Source organism: Microchirus variegatus, assembly GCF_963457635.1.
Source record: "Microchirus variegatus genome assembly, chromosome: 1".
In the NCBI taxonomy this organism is placed as follows: Eukaryota; Metazoa; Chordata; class Actinopteri; order Pleuronectiformes; family Soleidae; genus Microchirus; species Microchirus variegatus.
This window is the reverse complement of record NC_139802.1, coordinates 18,418,417-18,437,520: the sequence shown is the minus strand read 5'-3', so window position 1 is coordinate 18,437,520 and position 19,104 is coordinate 18,418,417. Positions and strand designations below refer to the sequence as shown.

The 19,104-nt window shown below is 41.2% G+C and overlaps 1 protein-coding gene across 1 annotated transcript; it reads right to left on the bottom strand.

The window, feature by feature from the left end:
- Positions 1-4,044: 4,044 nt before the first annotated feature.
- znrf2b (zinc and ring finger 2b) lies at positions 4,045-15,757 on the bottom strand (the record flags this gene model as incomplete). The annotated part of the gene is made up of 4 exons (XM_083888287.1): positions 14,964-15,757; positions 8,265-8,360; positions 5,084-5,189; positions 4,045-4,102 (listed from the first exon to the last, which is right to left on the bottom strand). The coding sequence occupies exons 1-4, from the start codon at positions 15,376-15,378 to the stop codon at positions 4,045-4,047; spliced, it is 675 nt and encodes a 224-aa protein (XP_083744413.1). The 5' UTR covers positions 15,379-15,757.
- Between the last annotated feature and the right edge of the window lie 3,347 nt (positions 15,758-19,104).

Here is a 19,104-nt window from a genome sequence, read left to right as displayed (position 1 = left end):
TGAAGGTTCTTTCAAATTAAAATAGATTATTTTTTTATTTGTGTGAGGGAATGTCATTATTTTGGAGGATTTGTGATGGGTTGATGAGTTGTTGTGCTATTACAGGCAACGTTTAACAACAAGAGACGAGCATGTGACCAGAGTGTCGTCATTTTCTATTAAGGCCAGACCTGAAGCACTTTTCTGCCCCCTGACATTCACTAAACCAAGTCACACGATTGTGAAAAAATTTTAATAAATAAATATTTGGTCCAGTCTGATTCTGTAGCGCCTCCGTGTGGTAAGTCAGGGTGCTGCATCTCATCTGTAAAGTCCATAACCAGTGGATTCCAAAAACTCCAAAAGGCTTCATTTTCCTGTTATCCCCACCGGAGGGCAGCAGAGCATGACTATGGTGTGTAAAAGTATATTGCGTATGATATTTAAATAGCCAATTTAAAGGGATATTCCTGTAATTCAATATTGCACTTTCATAAAGTAAGGTCAGAGAGTCATAGTGAACAGGAGAAAAAAAAAGTTGAAAGTGGAATTTTATTTACACCTGATTCAGACTAAAGGAGTAAATGGAGATGTTCATAGAAGAGCTTCTCACTCAGTCTGACAAACAAAGTGGTTATGGCTGTAAAAAAAAAAGGCAAATATCCATTAAGTCCATCTGTTTTTGTTATGAGAAGAAGAAAAAAAGAGGCAATTAATGGCAATATTACAGATGGAAACCATTAAAGACATTAATCAACTAACTATAGTGACACTACAGTTAAAGCTTCTACTGCCTGCTGGACATGAGTTTACACACGGGACGCTGTAACATGTTTGAGTGAGAACATCATCATCATCATGTGAAGCTCCACGTGAAGCCGCCGTCACCTCAGACTGCTTTTAAAGTTGCTATAAAAAGAAGTTAAAATAAAGCAGCCCATTAGTTTTGATGACGATGGTGGGACGAGCATGAGACGATGAGTCATAGAAACAAGCAGATTCAAAAAGAAACATTGGAGTTTCGGTATCCACATTGATGAGCTCGTCAGTGAAATGGGATTAGATTCGGACCAGATTGAAATTCATGGCCGAGGTCTTCAGGTCAGACTGGACCTAGTTTACTTTGTTTGAATGAATTGAAACCACTTTGTTGTATTACGTGAAGCTGCTTTGTTGCCTCTAATGTCCCAAAACTCAGGGTTCCCACACCTTGGTTGACACCAAATTCAAGGACTTTTCAAGGACCGATTCCCATCATATTCAAGGACAGAATGTGCTGACACAGCTTAAGATGGGAGGGCAATTTGTAAAGAGCCGATGATTGGCGTCCACTTTCATTGATTTGCAGCACTGACGCTCTGCATCAGGACAAGTGATTGTCCTTTTTGGGATCTTGGGTCAAAGTTAGTCTTTGTCGTTTTCTTTGGTGAGACAGAGATCTTGGAATTTTGCATTTCCCAGGCATCACATAGTCATTCGCTCTCTCTTGCTTAACTTTACTCGCTCATTGTTCTGCATGGAATCTCACATCAACGGGCGTAGAGCGAGACGGTGGACAGTGTCCACAACAACGCTAGTAATTATGACTGGACTTTTGTTCTGCGTAGTCTACGCACATGAAGTAATGCAGGGCATGAAACAGTAGGTGGCGTCGTAACAAACAAAGGAGACATTTTCAAAAACTTTTAAGGACCTGTGGGAACCCCGTAAATAGGCACATATTTTTATTTTTTAAACCTGGTGCGTTTAAACCAGTCGTTTCTTCTTTCATCACTTCTTGTTATAAGATTTTCAAGTAATCACAACTAATAAAGCTACGCACCTAAATATTCATATTAAAAACAAGAAATTCTCTTTTCGTACGACATTTTACAGTTACATTAAATCAGCATTTTAAATAAGAAATGTCACTTCACATTTTCACGTCGTTGTTTCCTGTTTTACTTTGTAATAATTCTGCTCTCCTCATGTTTCAGGCAGCTTCACTTCCTGCTGCCACCCTGATCACCTGCTCCCAGTGTCTTCTCTTCATCTTTTTTAATCAGTGTGCTTCCCTCTCTTTGCCGTCAGTTTGTATCAATCTTTTTTTGTAAAGTATTCCAGCCTTTTTAAAATTATTATTATTATGCTCAAGTGCTTCAGTGTACGACTTGAATTATTATCCAGTTTTTTTTTGTTGACCCTGTCTTTGTGCCTCAGGATTGACGAGTTTTCGTTTGAGTCCCGGCCTCGTCTAACACGAGCTGTTCTGAAGAAAGACGACCGTAAGTTGTGTTTTTTTATTTATTATTATCGCATCGATTAAAAAATATAGAGTTGAAAGTTGAAAATGATCCGTTTAAAACAAGGAAACAACTGCAATTTCTTTGTCACAGTGGCAACAAAACGCCGCCATACATTCAGGTTGGGGGTAGTTTTTTTTTTTTTTTGCAACCTCCACTCTACATTGATAATAAAGGCAATGATCAGACTGCAGGCAGAGTTTTCATGTCCACACAGGTAATTGCAAAAAGGTCATATTGGATTTGTGTGTCCAGGCATGGGGTTGCTTTGGTAACGATGTAGGCGTTCCCGCTTTAAAAACAAAGGCGAAAAATGGAGGTGCGTCATCTCGCTCTTCAAACAATTGCCCTGTCATCACATCATAAAAGAAAAAAAAAAATGAGCGACAGGAGGAGAATGACGTAAATTGCGATGATTTGAGCGGCCAGTGCGTTCACACTGAGACGCATCTGTAGAAATATGGACTTCAAACCAACTCTAAATCCGGTTTGAATCTGATTTAAAGAACCCCGATGACATCTCTCTCTCTCTGCCTATATCTGGTTTAAAAAGTGCCGCATGGGAGTTGACGTTGAGATGAGCCAATAGCACCGCTGCAGCTCCAACACAGCGTGAAGACACAGCTAAACTCTCTCTGCACCACCTGAACTCAAGAGTGACATTTCTGAGGAGGAAGAAGATGATGATGATGATGATGTGGAGGAGGAGGAGGAGGAGGAAATGTCTGGAGTGAGGCCATAAATGTTTAGCTGCTACGTGATGCTGAGCTGCTGAGGACGGGGAGAGAACAGAGAGACTCGGGCTCTGAATGGATCCACCAGGATGGGTCAGAGCACAGCGCTCGAGGATGAGTCATCCTACGTAAATATGTGGAAACTCTGAATGAGTGCTCCGAGAGCCATGTCATGGGGTCTTAAATCTCTTTTTCTTTTTTTTTTTGTCCATAATTACAAAAACTACTCTGGATAAGCAAAAACTCTTTTGAAGAAAGCCAAGGATCACTGGTTATGTGTGTGTGTGTGTGTTGGCACCATTGTTGCAGCAGCTGTAGCAGCCTCAGTTCTGAACGTGTCCGTGCTGCTGATTCTCTCTGGCTTGTTTCTCCTCGGAACTGGCAAGAAATGCATTTTTTTTTTTTTGCTGTGAGATGGTGGTGCAGGTTTCCGACCAGTTGGTCCATTCATCTCCGCTGATGGTTTTTTGACTCCTCTGTGCCGCCCCTGCTGTGGCTGGACGTCACTACAACAAGGCACTGGTGGACACTGATGCTGAAGGAGGAGGAGGGAGGGAGGGAGGGACCAGGGGTAGGGGTAATCCACCCGGTCGCTGCCTGCAGGCCCATGTCCACCTCCTCCAGTGTCCTGGTGTACAATCCGCTGACAGCTGCTCTCCAGCGTCCTTCCTGACCCATCGTAGCTCTGAACATCAGGGCTGCAGAAGTGAGGTGGCGATCAGCTGTTCCAGTCTGACACCGAGTGTATGGATGTGCAACTCAAATGAGAACATAAAGTCTAAATCCCTGAAGATTGAAGTTGAAATGACATTTTGGCACACCATGGTAGTACATAATCTCTCGGGGATGGGGGTTGGATGACTGATCACAGTGGTCACAGTGGTCACAGCAGCCTCTCAGGATCCACACTTTAAGATCGTAGATCACTCATTGAGGGGAAACCTGCTGTTATACATGCAACACACAATGTATTGTTTTCTTAAACATTCATTGTCATCATTTTTAATCTGAAAATCAAATAAAAACACGTCACCTGTGCAAAAAAAGCGTTAATCTGACGGATGCTCCGGACACGACCGGTTCACTTCAAACCACTCGTCGATGCAGCTGGAAAACGAGTCGGACAGCAAACGTTAATCTTGTGGGAGTGACGGCTGTGTTGCCATAGCAACGGCGACCACAATGTAAACAGAGAGGATTATTCCTCAATGTACTAAGGCTACACAAGTCACCACAAAATAATCCAAATAGCAGAAATACTAAGCGAAATATCCCAATCAAAAGACACTGCAGTTATTTCATTAAAGGTACAGTGTGTAAAATTGAGCAACATTTATTGGTGGAGTTACAACTAAAGTTGATAATTTGTCCTTAGTGGTCCAAAGTGGCGGTCTCCAAAGAGCTGACCCAGCTCCTAATACAAATATAAAAGGCAAATTTTATGGTCTTTTATATTTATATAGAGAAAAAAATGAGGAAAAACTACAACTCATATGATGATGATGGTGATTGTCCACTTATGTAAAAAAATAAAAAAGGTCCAACTATTTCCAATTTCTGCCACTACAGTTTACACACTGAACCTCATTGTTGTGAAATCCTGCAGTGAAGATATTCATGATGATTTGTATATTTATTTCTTAGGTAAATGACCGTTAAATGACCAGTTTTGACCAACTATGAGTTTCCAATTTCCAATTTTGGGTGTCCTGCTGTTTTGTGGTAGTTTCTGGCACTGCAGTCAATGTTCACAACCAGAGTTTTTGGGAAAAACGTAACTGAGAATGTTGAGCTTTATGCTATTGGGACCCAAATGTAGCCTGAAAAAGTGGGCAGATTTAAGGCCAGTCCTTTTTACTGACGTAATTGTCGTAATCTGCCCGTGTCTGTGACGGTGCACACAGACCCGTATGCAGGCACCCGCGTTCAGTCTAAATCCTTGTGACAGTGTGGACCATTATGCGTCTATTGCTATGTAGGAATATCGCAAAATATCATATTTAATAAGAAATGAACATGCGCTTACATGTCATGTATGTATGAGTAAAACACTAATGCAAAGTAAACAAAGTGACATTAACTTCATACCCTTTGTGATAAATGCAGAGGCAGGGCAGACGAGCAATGGTGTCTCCCTGAACGAGCTCCTCCAGGCAGATCGCACACTCTCCTGCATCCTTAGTGAGGACGTCCTCTGGAAGATAACACACACATACACACGTCACAACAGATCAAATCACATCTCATCATACACAAGTCAAAACCCAACACTTCAGTATCAGTCTGATAGTATTCCAAATAAATGAGTCAGTGTGTTGCAGAAGAATAGGTGTGTGTGTGAGTGTGTGTTCTCTCTGAGCAGTATTCGTCTTAAACACCGCATTGGAGCAGGAAGTGGAAGTCATCATGTGCGCCATTAAACCCATCACCTGCAGCAAAAACACACTGGGACATTGGGACTGGCCTTATGTAACTGGATTAACCCACATCGGGCCTGGAAAAGCCACTTATTATGGGCTGTGCCACATGACGTCCAGCAGACAGTGCCAGTCGGTCTTTCACACGGTCCAGACACAGACAGAGAGCAGAGTTAAAACTATGTGTGGTGAATGCAGCTGCTGTTCTCCATCAGTAACACTCTGTGGATGATAAAGTGAGATTGAGGCTTTATTTGTCGATCTGTGCCTATTTGTTTACCGCTCTATTGTGGTTACATGTAGAAAAAAAAGATAATAAAAAAGATATTGAATAGTTATCATCGCATTTTATAGTGATCAATATACATCATGAAGACCTGCACTGATGATGTGATGACGTACACTGGCTCAAATCTTGCAGGTTCAAGGCTATAAACAGTCTTCTAAAGTGGCAGACATTTTGTGTCGCTGGTGCAGAATTGGTGGAGACGAGGAAGGTTTATTGGGTTTTATTTGTTTTGCAGGGTAGCAAAGAGTAGACAAACATGGGGAGAACTTTACAGGAACAGAAGTTAGACGAACTGCTACAAGATGCATTCAAGGAGCACCGCAACTCTCGCCACTGTTACTGCCTGTTGCTGCTGCTGCCATCCTGACGTGATGAATATAAAGATAGGGTTGTCCTAGTCATCAGCGTAGTGGAAAAGTGTGCACTTAATTTGTTGCAATGACTAATGCTGCAACTTCATGACTGCATTTAAACGAAAACTAAACGAAAACGTTTTCTCTCTGCATTCTCTCTACGTCAAAATCCTTCCAGCATGAAATTCCTACTATCCAAAAGGTCATCGAGACATTAGAATTTACTCTCCCACATGGCAGTAAAGGAGATTCAGGGAGGTTTAGCTGATGCAGGATGGCGGTGCAGAATTGAGACATCAGAGGTCAATGCATCAAGTCTGGATGAGCCAAATTTGTATTGCTGTGCAGTGGTTGCTTCCATTTTAAAATCCTCATCTGTAACAGATTTCACTTCCTTTTTAGACCTATTTATACTCTCTCATGTTATGCCATGTAAGACATTGTGGCTGGAAGTGGAACCATTTGACAATAAACAGTCACATGTTTCTAGGTAAAAGCAAAAAAAAACAAAAAACTTTTAGAAATAGCTTTGCTCCCTAAAGACACAGACATTTATAAGAGAGTGGAAGAGGTGCAGCAGCAGCAGGTTGACCTCTGGCGTGGCTGTGATGGTGTGTGATCCATCAGCGTCACGTACAGCAGCTTTTAAATCAGAAATGAGGTCAGAGACACACACGGGAGCTGCGATGTTAGAAACATGTGACAGCTGCTGACTGTGTCTGTGACCGCGACTTTTCAATGACAGCAGGCTAAGTTTGTGAAATCGTGAGAGGTGCGGGGAAAAATACACATTTATATAGCTGACCATCACATATAATTACATATATTGAGAGTACACATTGCTCAGCATGACATTGTTTGCAAGTCATTATTTGCTTGATATATTGCATGTAGTGTTTTATTACTTCTGTCCTTGAATGGAAAAAGCAAACAACTGAGACGAACACAAACATACTGATTACAGAGGCTCTGCATATGTGTGTGTGTGTGTGTACTGTATGCATGCAGACAGTGAGAAGACAGCTGATTATCCAATTAAAGGACCACAAATACCACAGAGCAGCTGTAATTCCCAGGGTCAGTGACTATGTCACACACTCTCGTTAGCGGATAATCAAACCCCAAGGGTCAGACAAATATTTTGAAATAATATCGAGGTTCGAGTACGGTCACGCCGCTGAATACGTGTGTAGCGCCTAGAGCTGAAACGATTACTTGATTAAAACAAGTTCTCTCATTTTAGAGAATGAATGAATAAACGGCATGTGCAAAGTAAAGTTAAGTTGAACTTTATTCATCCCCTTAGGGCAAGTCCTGTCATTAAAGCTGCATGTGTTTATAAATGGGGGGAAAGGCGTGGTAAATTAATTAATAGAGACATATTATGCAAAATCAACTTTTTAATCATTTTTAATACTTATAGTTGGGACTCTGGAGGCCCTATGAGTAGGCAAAGGGTGAACAAAGATGACTAATGTTTTTGTGGTCCGCCTCAGTCCAAGTACAGGAGATAAAACCTGCAATGTTGACTTCCGCACTCATTGCTATGTCACAATTAGACATTCCTGGAATTGTTGTCTTGCGGAGCTCCACTTTGTCCTTAAAAAACGCGAGAGTGCAGACGAGGGCAATAGTATCCGGAAGAGCGGAAGTCGGCGAAGTGTTCTATTCTTGGCTGCACAGTGCAGCACAGAGTTCAACACAAACTTCCAGGTTCAGTTGATTTACATTTTATATATGACGGCAATGTGCAAATGATGGCTTTTCCAAATGCTAACTGCTGTTAGCTGCCGGAGCCTCAGTGACCCTAACGTCATTTCCTGTGTCTCATTTGCATTTAAAGAGACAGGCACTCAAAAGAGAGCGTTCTGAACAGGGCTGTTTTGGCAGGGTGATTGAACTGCTATGGTGCTTCATCCTTAAGGTATTTTGACCAAAGCATGTCACAGACATGTTCATTCGGACACCAGGGAACTAGCTTAACTTGGTGAAGGTATAATGTGTCTACTTTAATAAAGTTTAAAGTGACTGCATCAGGTTCAGGTCCAGTTTAGTCACAAAAAACCCCAGGTCTGGGTACTTTGCTTTCAAAGTAGGGTTAGCTCTAACAATAGGGTTATGAGTAGGACAGCAGTTTAATGTAAAATTTGTAACAATGACTGATTGTGTACAGTACACAAATTAAACATGAGGATTTTTTTTCTCCCTACCATTGTATGTCACTCTGGGTTTGGTTAAACACAAAACCAGATGAAGATCCATCTCATCCGAGGACACAAACTTGGAGCACACGGGGCACTTGAAGCCTGGAAGAAAACAGGATCACACAAGATACAGTTATAGAGAATGGGTGGATAATGTGCAGATAACAACGTTTAATGAAATCATCAGTCACCCTTAATGACGCCATTAACTGTGACACGAGCATTTTTCATTCTGACAAACATGTATTTTCTTGCTTTCACTTTCACATACACAAGGAAATCTGACATTATTTCTGTGATTCTCATTCCCTGGGATGAACCACTCACTCTCGACCTTCGCATAGTCCAATGTCACACATAAAGTAAAGATTCACCATAACAGGGAAAGCTGAACTAAAGATTCTTGGCCAAAGCTTGAACATTTTAAACACTGTTGACCACAATTCTTCACGGTTTATCTGCGTCCAATCACATCTGCTTCTTGGAAACCATCCCAGAGAGTTGTGTTCACTCAGCTCTCCTCCAACCCCTGACTCGGCACATTTGGGATTTCATGGGATTTATGAATCATTACTTTATTGATCAGGGTTCAGTGATCATTGACTCCCCCCTTTTACTCTCCAATGTGCAGTTTGAGGAATGCAGAGAACATTCAGGCTATTCCGCAAGAGAGAGGAGACCGAGTTCTACGTACAGTGGGAACATACTGTACAGTCAAGTCACAAGGCAAGGTCAAAGACGAGGTTAAAAGCCCCGCACCCTCCATGTGAGGAGATGGAAGTGTCACCAGAAGCCATGAAAAATGCATTGTTGATACCAGAGGTCAGAGGACAACGACCACACTGGTTCCAAATAAAAATAGTGACTCAAGAAGACACCAGGTGCCACTCCTGACACATTAGTGTTCATCAAGACTAGAAAAGCTCTACATGCTGTAAATACAGACTGGACTAAAATGTCATGAATATCTATGAGGCCTTAGATCCTGATGTGTGTGTCACTGAAGTGGCAGATAGTCAATACGGGAGACAACTCAGGGTTGTCCTATTGACAGCTGGGAAACTGTTTGGTAGGCTGATGCCTATTAAATTCACATTACTCGCACCTGCATTTCATGTTACTTGGATAAAGCAACAAAAAATTGGGGAAGAGTGAAGAGGGGAAAGCAGGAAGTGAAGCCAGAGAGGGCAATGACAAGAGAACTAAAAATAAAGATGTTTTTCAGCTGCTGGGAAATGGGTTTAAACAGGGTAAATGATGCGGACTTCCTTCTGTCATGCTAATACAGCGACTGCCGTCTCCCAGGTCACTCCATCTATCTGTCTGTCAATATTAGCATCAGCCACAAATGCCCCAGAGGAAACGTTGGAAATACTAAAAATATCTCGTCCAGAACCAAAGTGATATAGAAAATAATAACACCGTCACTTTAAAATCACCCCAATTTTGGCTCTGTGTTCTCAAAATTAATCACAAATAAACCAGTGAGTAGCAGTACATTAAGTATCTTCATAACATAACCCATTGTGAGGAATTGTGTAGGAATTCCAAAGCATAAAGTACATAAAGTAAAAGTTGGAAGGGGTTCACTTCTGTTTAAATGTTGTTAAAACAATGCCGTGATATTAAAAGGGATTACACAGTAAAATGGTGAAAAAACAAAAAAACAACACCATTATCTTTTATTAGTCCCCTGAAAGTCTTGCTTTCGCTCTTCAACTCTCTTTGCTTCAGGAAGAATTTATGTCACGAATGAAGTGTGTACCCCGTTGTGTAAAACCAAAACAATGAAAATAATAGCATTATTCCAATATCCATCCCCAGTGGTAGAAATGGCAGATGGAATTGCCAAATGACCTAAAACAACCCTTTAATGGAAGACAAAGGCAGTCAAGGAAAGAGATTTATTGAAAGAGATAAAACAATGATGAACCTCATGCAAGCGTTCATTCCACGTCCAAGCTTTGGGACTTGAGAGGCGTCAGAAATGACATGGAGTTTGAAACTATGACAGATAAATCACACTCCTGCAGATGTTTAACCAGTATTTATTTTCTTCATTCGTGAGAAACTGCTCGTAACTGGCAAATACCGTGAAATCTACAGTAAAATACATTTTTAAAAACCTGAAATTTTTCAGTGGATAATAATCATACCAACATGCACAGTATGTGTATGCCTTCTGGCTGTTGTCTGCTTTGGACAAGAACCAGGCTGCTAGCTTTGGCATGATGCTACTGCTGCAGCTAGTCAACGCTCAGAGCCAAAAAAGCCAAAAATCGTAGGAGGACGGAGGCTTTCAGTCCTCCGTATCTGGCAACCTTCACTCTTGTTAGAAGCCATTCACAGAAGTACTACAGCATGTTACTGCCCCTAAAACTACAACTATATTGATTGTATGTACATTTCTGTTCAGTATGTAATACGAGGGATACTTCACGATGGTTCTAGACCCTCACCCAGACAATTTCACAGGATGTTCTAGCTTTGCCATCCCTTTGTGGGAGAAGGTCACATCTTGAGCCTCCAGACACTCAACAACAAAGATGGCTTCATCATCACTGATGATAGCGACAACAGGAGTGGTTTTTCAGTTTGGGGAAACCAATAATGGTGCCAGCTTTGTTGAGTGAGTTGAGTTCATGGGGGCAACAGTTTAAAACCTTCTGCTATCGTCTACCACCGTCTTGTCCAAATCATTTTCAAAAGGACACAACTGCAATTGCAACTGCAACTACTTCCACTTTCTGTGGACAACAAAGCAGCTATAAGGCTTTGTTCTATCCCAAAATGACAGATATGCCCCTTGTTTCTGAGTGAGGTTGAACACAGTTTGAAGTACTATTGTGTTTTTCAAGTTCTTATGTAATCCTACTGCCCTACTGTACAATTATTTAATCTAAAGTTTAACTTAAACTTTAAAAAGTTGTCCCCACATAGAAGGAAACACTTATTTGTCCAACAAGCCTTGTTTGTTTTTATGTGAACGTACAGAGAAAAATGGAAAGACCATAATCACATTTCCAGTATATGACACAGTCAGTTCCCCACTGCTGCCATTAAATCTAAGTTAACTGAATAACCTTCTTAACTTTGACATAAATAAGTTACATCTTAACCTCATGAAGCCATCTGTACCAGAGTCAGCACAATAACACGTGGAGCTGATTTCAGTGACTGTGTTCAGGAGAAGAGGGACTGAATTCATTGGTAACCTTTGTCACTTTAAGTGTTGCTTTTATTGAATGACTTCAGTTAATACACAACCAGTTTCCATCAAGAATGAGCTCCTGAACGACTACTAAAAACTCGCTCAACTTTATTTGATTTGGCAGCGATGTGGAGATTAAAATCTCTTTTTTAGGAGCCTGCGATTGTACAACCAGAAAACAACGAGTTGTAAATGGAATAGATGAGGAACAACAAAGCAGAATTAATTAGGCGTTGATTTATCTGTTAATTAAAGCAACTGCAGCTCTCTGTAACTACACTCTTAAAAATAAAGGGTTTGGAAATAAAGGGTTCCAAAAGGGTCCTTCTACAAGGGCTGAGGTTCTACCTGGAACCATTTGCTTCTTGGTAACACTAATGGTTCCAGTAAGAACCATTTTGATCCAGAGAACCCTTTAAAACCCCTTTCCTGAATAAAGGGTTTTAAAAGGGTTCTTGGTGGAACCCTCCAAAAAGGGTTCCAGGTAGAACCTTTATAAAAAAGGTCTGGTCTGAATTCAATACTGCACTATGGATCCACTCCCATCACTAATAACTGAATTTGGCACCTTATTACATTACACAATAGACAATCATTACACGTAACACAATTACCAAATAAATGGCTCTTCTTTTTTTTTCAAAAAATAAATGTGAGATGTATCAGTGCAAAATGTGACTCACTGGGTTATTTTTTTGTTTTTAGGTGCCAGACTGATCAGCTCACAGAGCAGCAGGAGGCTGACAGAATGGGAAGAGAGAGAATGGGACTGGCACCTGACCAGCTTCCACACAGTTATCTCCCTCTCTCTCTTTATCTCTGTACACAAACTAGCCTGCATGTTTGAACAAGATGACAAGAGATGAGGTGTAAAAATGTGTAGGAAGTGGAGCCACAGTTAGAGTCTGCATCCACACACACGTCTTCGTTCAGACTAGCGTTTCACCTCCGCATCAACTGTTAGGAAGAGACACCAAAAAAAAAAAAAAAAAAGTGCCAATACATGTACAACATGTATCAATACAACACTGTGAAAGAAAACGATAACACAAGCAGGGCAATCCAGCCGTCTTCACACGATGAGTGTGTGCACATATGAAGCAGTCCCAAAAGCCAGTTTCTTTAGAAACCAGAGTGATGTCACAGCTGCTCAGTCCAAGCAGCGAGAGACAACAGCACTGCAACAAGTGCTGCAGGATTCAAATGAAGACTCAGCAGCAGAGATTAGGATCAGCACAGATTAGGCATCACTGCCTTATCCCATTAAGGTAGATTTAACCTGGAATGAACTCCTGAAAACTCACACTGACTTATGGATATAATATTCTCAGTAGCAGAGAGTGTGTGCATTTGATCATGACAACAAAATACCTGGTCAACACCGTATCAACCAAAATGTGTCTGCCTGCTGCCTTTTCGTATCTTATCTCCTCTCTCTCCGTTGATGCCCTGAGCCTTGGTTTACCATTATCCTCCCTTTCCTTTAAGAGGACTTTTCCACTCAGTGACGCGATCATGCGATTGTGGGCATGATACGATGGCAAAATTGTGGTGCCGCAATATCTGTGACTGTCCGAGTGAGAAGCCTCTTGGCTGTTTGGGCTCTGGCTTCAGCTTGTTGCACAGAATGAGCATCGAACGCACGGTTGCTTTACAGATGGACGACCAACTGAAGCCAGTGAACAGTCTGAAAGGTAAAAAAAAAGAAAAAGAAAACTGCCTCCAAGTGGTTTCTCAAATGGAATTTAATGACCGCACTGAGCCACTGCGGAGAAGCAAACACGAGGACAAAATGATCACGTTTTCTTTGCAATATCCTCCATGCACCAGGTGTATTATAAGAGAAGATAAGTGATTCTTTCTTCAGTGAAAGAAAGAATCACTTATCTTTCTTTCACTGTAAACGGTGTAACTTTCGTCAGGGCAGCTTTTTTAACCTCAAGTCACACAGCCGATGAAGTTTAGAGACATGGTTCTCAAACTGTGGTGCAGGTACCACCAGTGGTACACACGCTTCCTCTGGTGAAGAAAATCTGTTCCACTGGGTATATACCAGGGTATGTGATGACGGAGTTGGTGTATATCTGCTCCTGGTCTCCTTCTTGTGTCTCTACCTCATCTCCATCTCGTCCCCCCCAACGCTCCTCTGTCCCCCATTTTTCCTTTCACCCCAACCGGCCGAGGCAGATGGCTGCACATCTTTGAGTTTGGTTCTGTCAGAGATTTATTCCAGTTAAAAGGGAGTTTTTTTTCTTCTCTCCGCTGATGCATTAGTGCTTGTTCATTGTGTGAATTGTTGGGTTTCTCTGCTCTGCGTGATGTCGTCTATGTACAGTGCCTTGAGTTGATGTATGTGGTGATTTGGCGCTATACAAACAAATTGAATTGAATTGAAATTAAGTGGGGCTGAGGAATTTTGACCGCAGTGTGTCGAAAATAAAACAAGTAATTAAATAAATAACAATAATTGGAGTCACCTTATCTCTCGTGAGGAAGAGGAGGATGATGAGAGAGCAAACTATCTCAATAAGAATAAATGTCCCTCCTGTGAAAAGTCTGTAGCTGACTTTTGCTCGACCTATTTACACAACTGCATTTTAATGTTGGTTATAACGGTGTTACTTCAAAGGCTCAATATTATCTCAGGTGGTACTAGAATCTTTAAAATGCTTTCCATCTAATGGCTTTTTATCCATAATAACTTGCAAATGATTATGCAGTTCCCTCCAAGTTCCTCTCCAAAGAAATGACACTTCCTAACAATAGTAACAGCTTAACTCAGAACACTTCCTCGCTCGACCTTCTTCTACTTTTTTCATGGAATCAAATTAAATATAAAAATGCCCACGAGAAAAGGGTCACGATCTCATTTCGAGATTTGTGGTCCATTATTGACTTGTTCTCGGCAGATTCTGCTTCCCTTACATGGATTCTTTACTCAGGCCTCTGTTCATGGTGTTGTGATAACACACGGGAAATAAGGTGGTCTTCTGTAATATGATTTATTTTCTGCTGTTGTACAGGATATTCCAATATTAGCTTACTGCATGTATGAATATGTTGGAATTTGTCCTGTATCTGATGATGTCAGAGTATTACAAAATATATATGTATATGTGTAATTAATGTATAGTTACAGGATTCTTCCTGTATATTGTATTATATGATGTCATAGTCTATAATGACATTGTTTTTTTGCAAGTAATCAATCAATCATCAGTTCATCTTCATAAAAAAGTTTAAGTATGATTATAATGATTATATATACTAAATAGGGCTGCAACTGATGATTATTTTCATAATCCATCAGTAGATTATTTTCTCCATTAACTGATGAGATGTTTGGTCCAGAACATGTTTGTAATAGTTGGTGAATAGTTTGTAATAAATGTCACAGCCCTAATAATAAATGATTTAATAAGTTGTTTATATTTGGGGGGGACTCACCCTGTGTCTCTACAGTTCAGTGAGTCTGGCTTTAACCTTAATCTTACCTCCAAACAGATTAGGGGAGAGATGAGCTGGTAATGATCCTATCAGCAGCCTGGGACCTTCCTGCTCCCTCTCCGCTGCTGCCGCCGCCGCCGCCGTCTCCTCCGGGCTACTGCCCTCGGATTCCGGGGAGCTGTAGACCCCGCTGCTGTTCGGAATGTTGATGCCGGAACGAGATCGAGTTCTCGATCCTCCCGAGGCACCTGCAGACCTGCCTCCTCTGGCTCCTACGTCCTGGCTGGTGCTGGACGAGGCTCCGGACGCACTGTACCCATGGTACCTGCTGCCACCTCCCGCGGTGCTCCTACTGACATGACCGCCGCCGCCGCTGCTGGACGGCAGGTCCGAGCCCGAATAGGCTCTGGTCCGTCCGTTGGCAGCTGGATCAGCAGGCGGGCTGCTCTGCTTTGCCCCCATGTTGACCTCCACGGATGTCGGGTTTAAAATATTAAAGACCCACTGCGGGGCCGATAGTGCGCCAGATTTACCCCGGGGGAGGCAGATGGCTTTTTACCGGACAAGAACAGAGGAGCAAAACAAACTCTGCGTCGCTATGATCCCATCGAGACTAACAAAATCCCAGTTAACGGAAAGTTGAGCTGGACATCAGTGACAACAGCTTCTTCACATATGACGGAAACTTTACTCCAGGTCACCATTGTGTTCCCGTCAGTTACAGTTGCGGTCGTGCTGTTTGCAGATAACGTGGACCGACCGTTGTCTGAACCGCCGCCGCCGCCGCCGCTGCCGACCCGCTGCTGCTGCAGTGCTCTGGCCGCTGCTTCCTCCCCCTCAGTGTCCGCTCCTCCATGGCTCCCGAGCGGCGCGAAGGAGCAGAGAGCCGTGCTCCTCGCGCTTCCCCGTCGGACAACACATAGCTTCGTACAGTAGGAAGTGATGGAGTCCTGCGTGAAACCGTTTAATTAGTAGCAGCAAGGAGGTCGCTCAGGCTAGCGGCCAAGCTAGCGGAGGTGACAAGTGCTTCCGGTAATGATTTTCAACATAAAAGCACTGCAGGGTTTGTGACACACAGGTGCACCCGGATACCGTACACACATATTATTACTACTACTACTACTACTACTATTACTACTATTACTATTACTACTACTCCTAATAATAATAATAATAATAATAATAATAATACACTTTCACTGTTGGTAAATTTTATGACGTTTTCTTTGTGGGCGGAGCAAACGTGGAGACAAAGCTAACGCTAGCAGGTACAGTGTTGTTGTTGTTGTGTTAAACTAATTAATTAATAAAGCAATTAATTTATCTATTGTATTGTACTCGCCCCCACAGTTGCATGTGCCTTTTCCAGCCAATGGGATTCTAGCATCCACCGCGATTTCTAAGTTTAAATAGCTGTCAATCAAAGCCGATTTAAACACATGATCGGTGCAGTGACAGGCGAGTCCTTTAATCTTCAGTAGTAAGATGTGCTTGAACACACCTGTCCTGTTTTTGAACTGGACTGTTGTATATTTTGGTCACTTGTTCTGTATAACAATGGCAATTATTATGTTGTAATATGTCCACAACATTATATTTTGCTGTCCACTGCTGACAGGCATGTGGAACTTTTTGATTTCAATTGTGTTTCCCTATTGTCCGTTTTTGTGGGTGCACACCGCACCTGTGTCTTTTTCATCCTCGTTGAAGCTTCCTCATTTATCTATTTTTGTGTGTTTTCTTGTCATATGTGAGCTTATGTTTGTTATTTGATGTCTTTATGGCCTCCACTTGCTGTCAGGTATGTTTTACGTTCTATTGCTATGCGCCTTTTCTGCTGTGATTGATACGCCAGGGAAGAGTTGTACTACTTTTTGGGACTATAGGGACTATGGTTTGTGATGTGACTTCTTTATTAATCTATTTAATTATGTTTTCTTGTCATATGGAAACGTATTATTTATTATTTAATTAGTTTTTTGTTTTTTTACGTAGACCTCATTAATTACACATTATCACAAATGTTCAGAAAATGTTTTGGTTTGTTTCAATTTGTAAAGTAATCTACGTGCATGCATCAGTTACGGTGTATATGTTGGGATTTGTTTTGCATTAAAATCTAACTTTATTCATTCTGTTTTGATCTACTTAATGCAGTTTTCTTATAAACTTTTTAAAATGTTAAAATGTTTCCTTTCAAGGTTTGAGGAACAAACATTGTGAGAGCATGTGGTTGCAGACACATTCATTTTTGTAATGAATTACTATTTAACTGACATGTTCAACTTCTCTCTGGTTGTAGGTAACAAAGAAAGTCAGTCTTCTGTCTTCCAGCAGCATTCCCATCAACTCAAGACTATCAAGAGGAGAAGGTGAGTTTCAGTGTTTTAACAAATTCACTACCAACCAGAATGTTCCTCATCAACACTCTTTATTATTCTCCGTGTGAAACTCCATTCAGTGTGTTCCAAATGATGCTGCAACCAAAGGTCATATAAAGGTTATAGCTTCTCTTGTGTTTGTTAATGCACCAGAAGGCCAAAGTATTTTTTTTTTTTTTAATCCACGTTTAAAACCCACTATTCTGAAAAAACAGAATCTTATTCTGAAAACATCTCCAAACATAAAGGTTTGAGGCATGAAAAACACAATAACACCAGTATGTTTGTCTCTGGGTGCTTTGTTTTGAAAAAGCTCACCAAAGGAACCTGAAAAAGTTGGTAAATCGAACAAAATTTGGCCACGCTGTCGGTAAATCATGACATAATCCGAAGTGTTGTGGCGTCATCACTCGGCGAGCTGCAGACAATCACAAAAGCAGAGTCCTGCTGCTGCAGTCCAGCGTAAGAGGAGATAACTCACCCGGCAGCCGCCGTGGCAGCAGCAGCAGCAGCTTGTGTTTACAGAAAACACGAGAGAACAGTCAGTCCCTTGGTAGTGCTATTCGCCCTCACTGTGACAAGGAAAGTCAACCTACTCTCCAGGATCATAATGATGTTTTGTTGGATTCCAGTTTTACACAATAACATGTTACTGTAATATATCACTGTGTCCAACAATGAGTACTGAAGGGGATTACAATTTACATAAACATAACAATATTACTAAGCAAAGTAACGCTCTTTTTTGTCCTTTAGAGGCTGTCATATGAAGTCATATGATGTGCAGGTCATGGTAGATCACAACATGTTGGTGGAGGCTTCCTTGTTTGCACTTCCTCAGTCTGACTGCTAATTTTAGTTTCAGTAAAGTGGATTCAGTTCCAACAAGAACATTGAGAAACATCGCTTTTTAATGGCATTTACAAAAAGGAATTTTCAGTTAATTTCGATTCATAACGTACATTATCTCAAGGCACTTTAGATGGTAACAATAACAGAGAAAACCAACAGGAGCACAATCAACATGCACTAGAGTAGAGAAGAAATCTCTGTGAACCGGAATCCAATAGAGACTCGGAACATTTAAAGAAATCAATAACATTATAACAATGACAATTATCATCATTATCATCTCTTCATCATCTTGTCCAGGGTGTGGCATCATGCCTCTTGCCCCAACGCCATCTGAGATTAGTTCCAGCTCATGTGACCAGAAAAGGACAAGCTGTAGATGAAGGATGGATGAGAATAATTACTTTGGAAGTAATGAGTAGCTATAGAATGCATAGTAATAGTAGTAGATAGGTAGAGAGAGGAAGCTCACAAACATTATTATTTTAACGTTAAAGTGTTATATATAGTCATATAGTATAAATTAACTTATTATACTACCTTAGTAAGTAATCCAACAGTGTACATTTCTTTAACTACTGCATGTGTGTGCTCACATTTCTCAAACAAACGTATATACTTGTTTACATGTCTACAGGCGTGCATTTCAACATCATAGCGTTTTAAGCACTTGCGGTGTTGTTATAGGAAACAAAGGTGATGATAAGCACTTCCTGTTTGTGAATGTGGTTAGGTTGAGGCACCTGTTTAGGAATGGAATGGATTTTTAAAAAAAAGCATCAGCATCCTCTCCATGCACAGAATGCAGAATGTCCCCATAAAAACAGTGGAATCCAGAAAAACACACAAACATTTTGGTCTTGGATTAGCATCAATCTGGTTTTCGGCCAGTCCCCGGGTGAGACTTTTATCCAAAGTGCTTTATTAATTTTAGAAATGATAATCTGACAAAAAT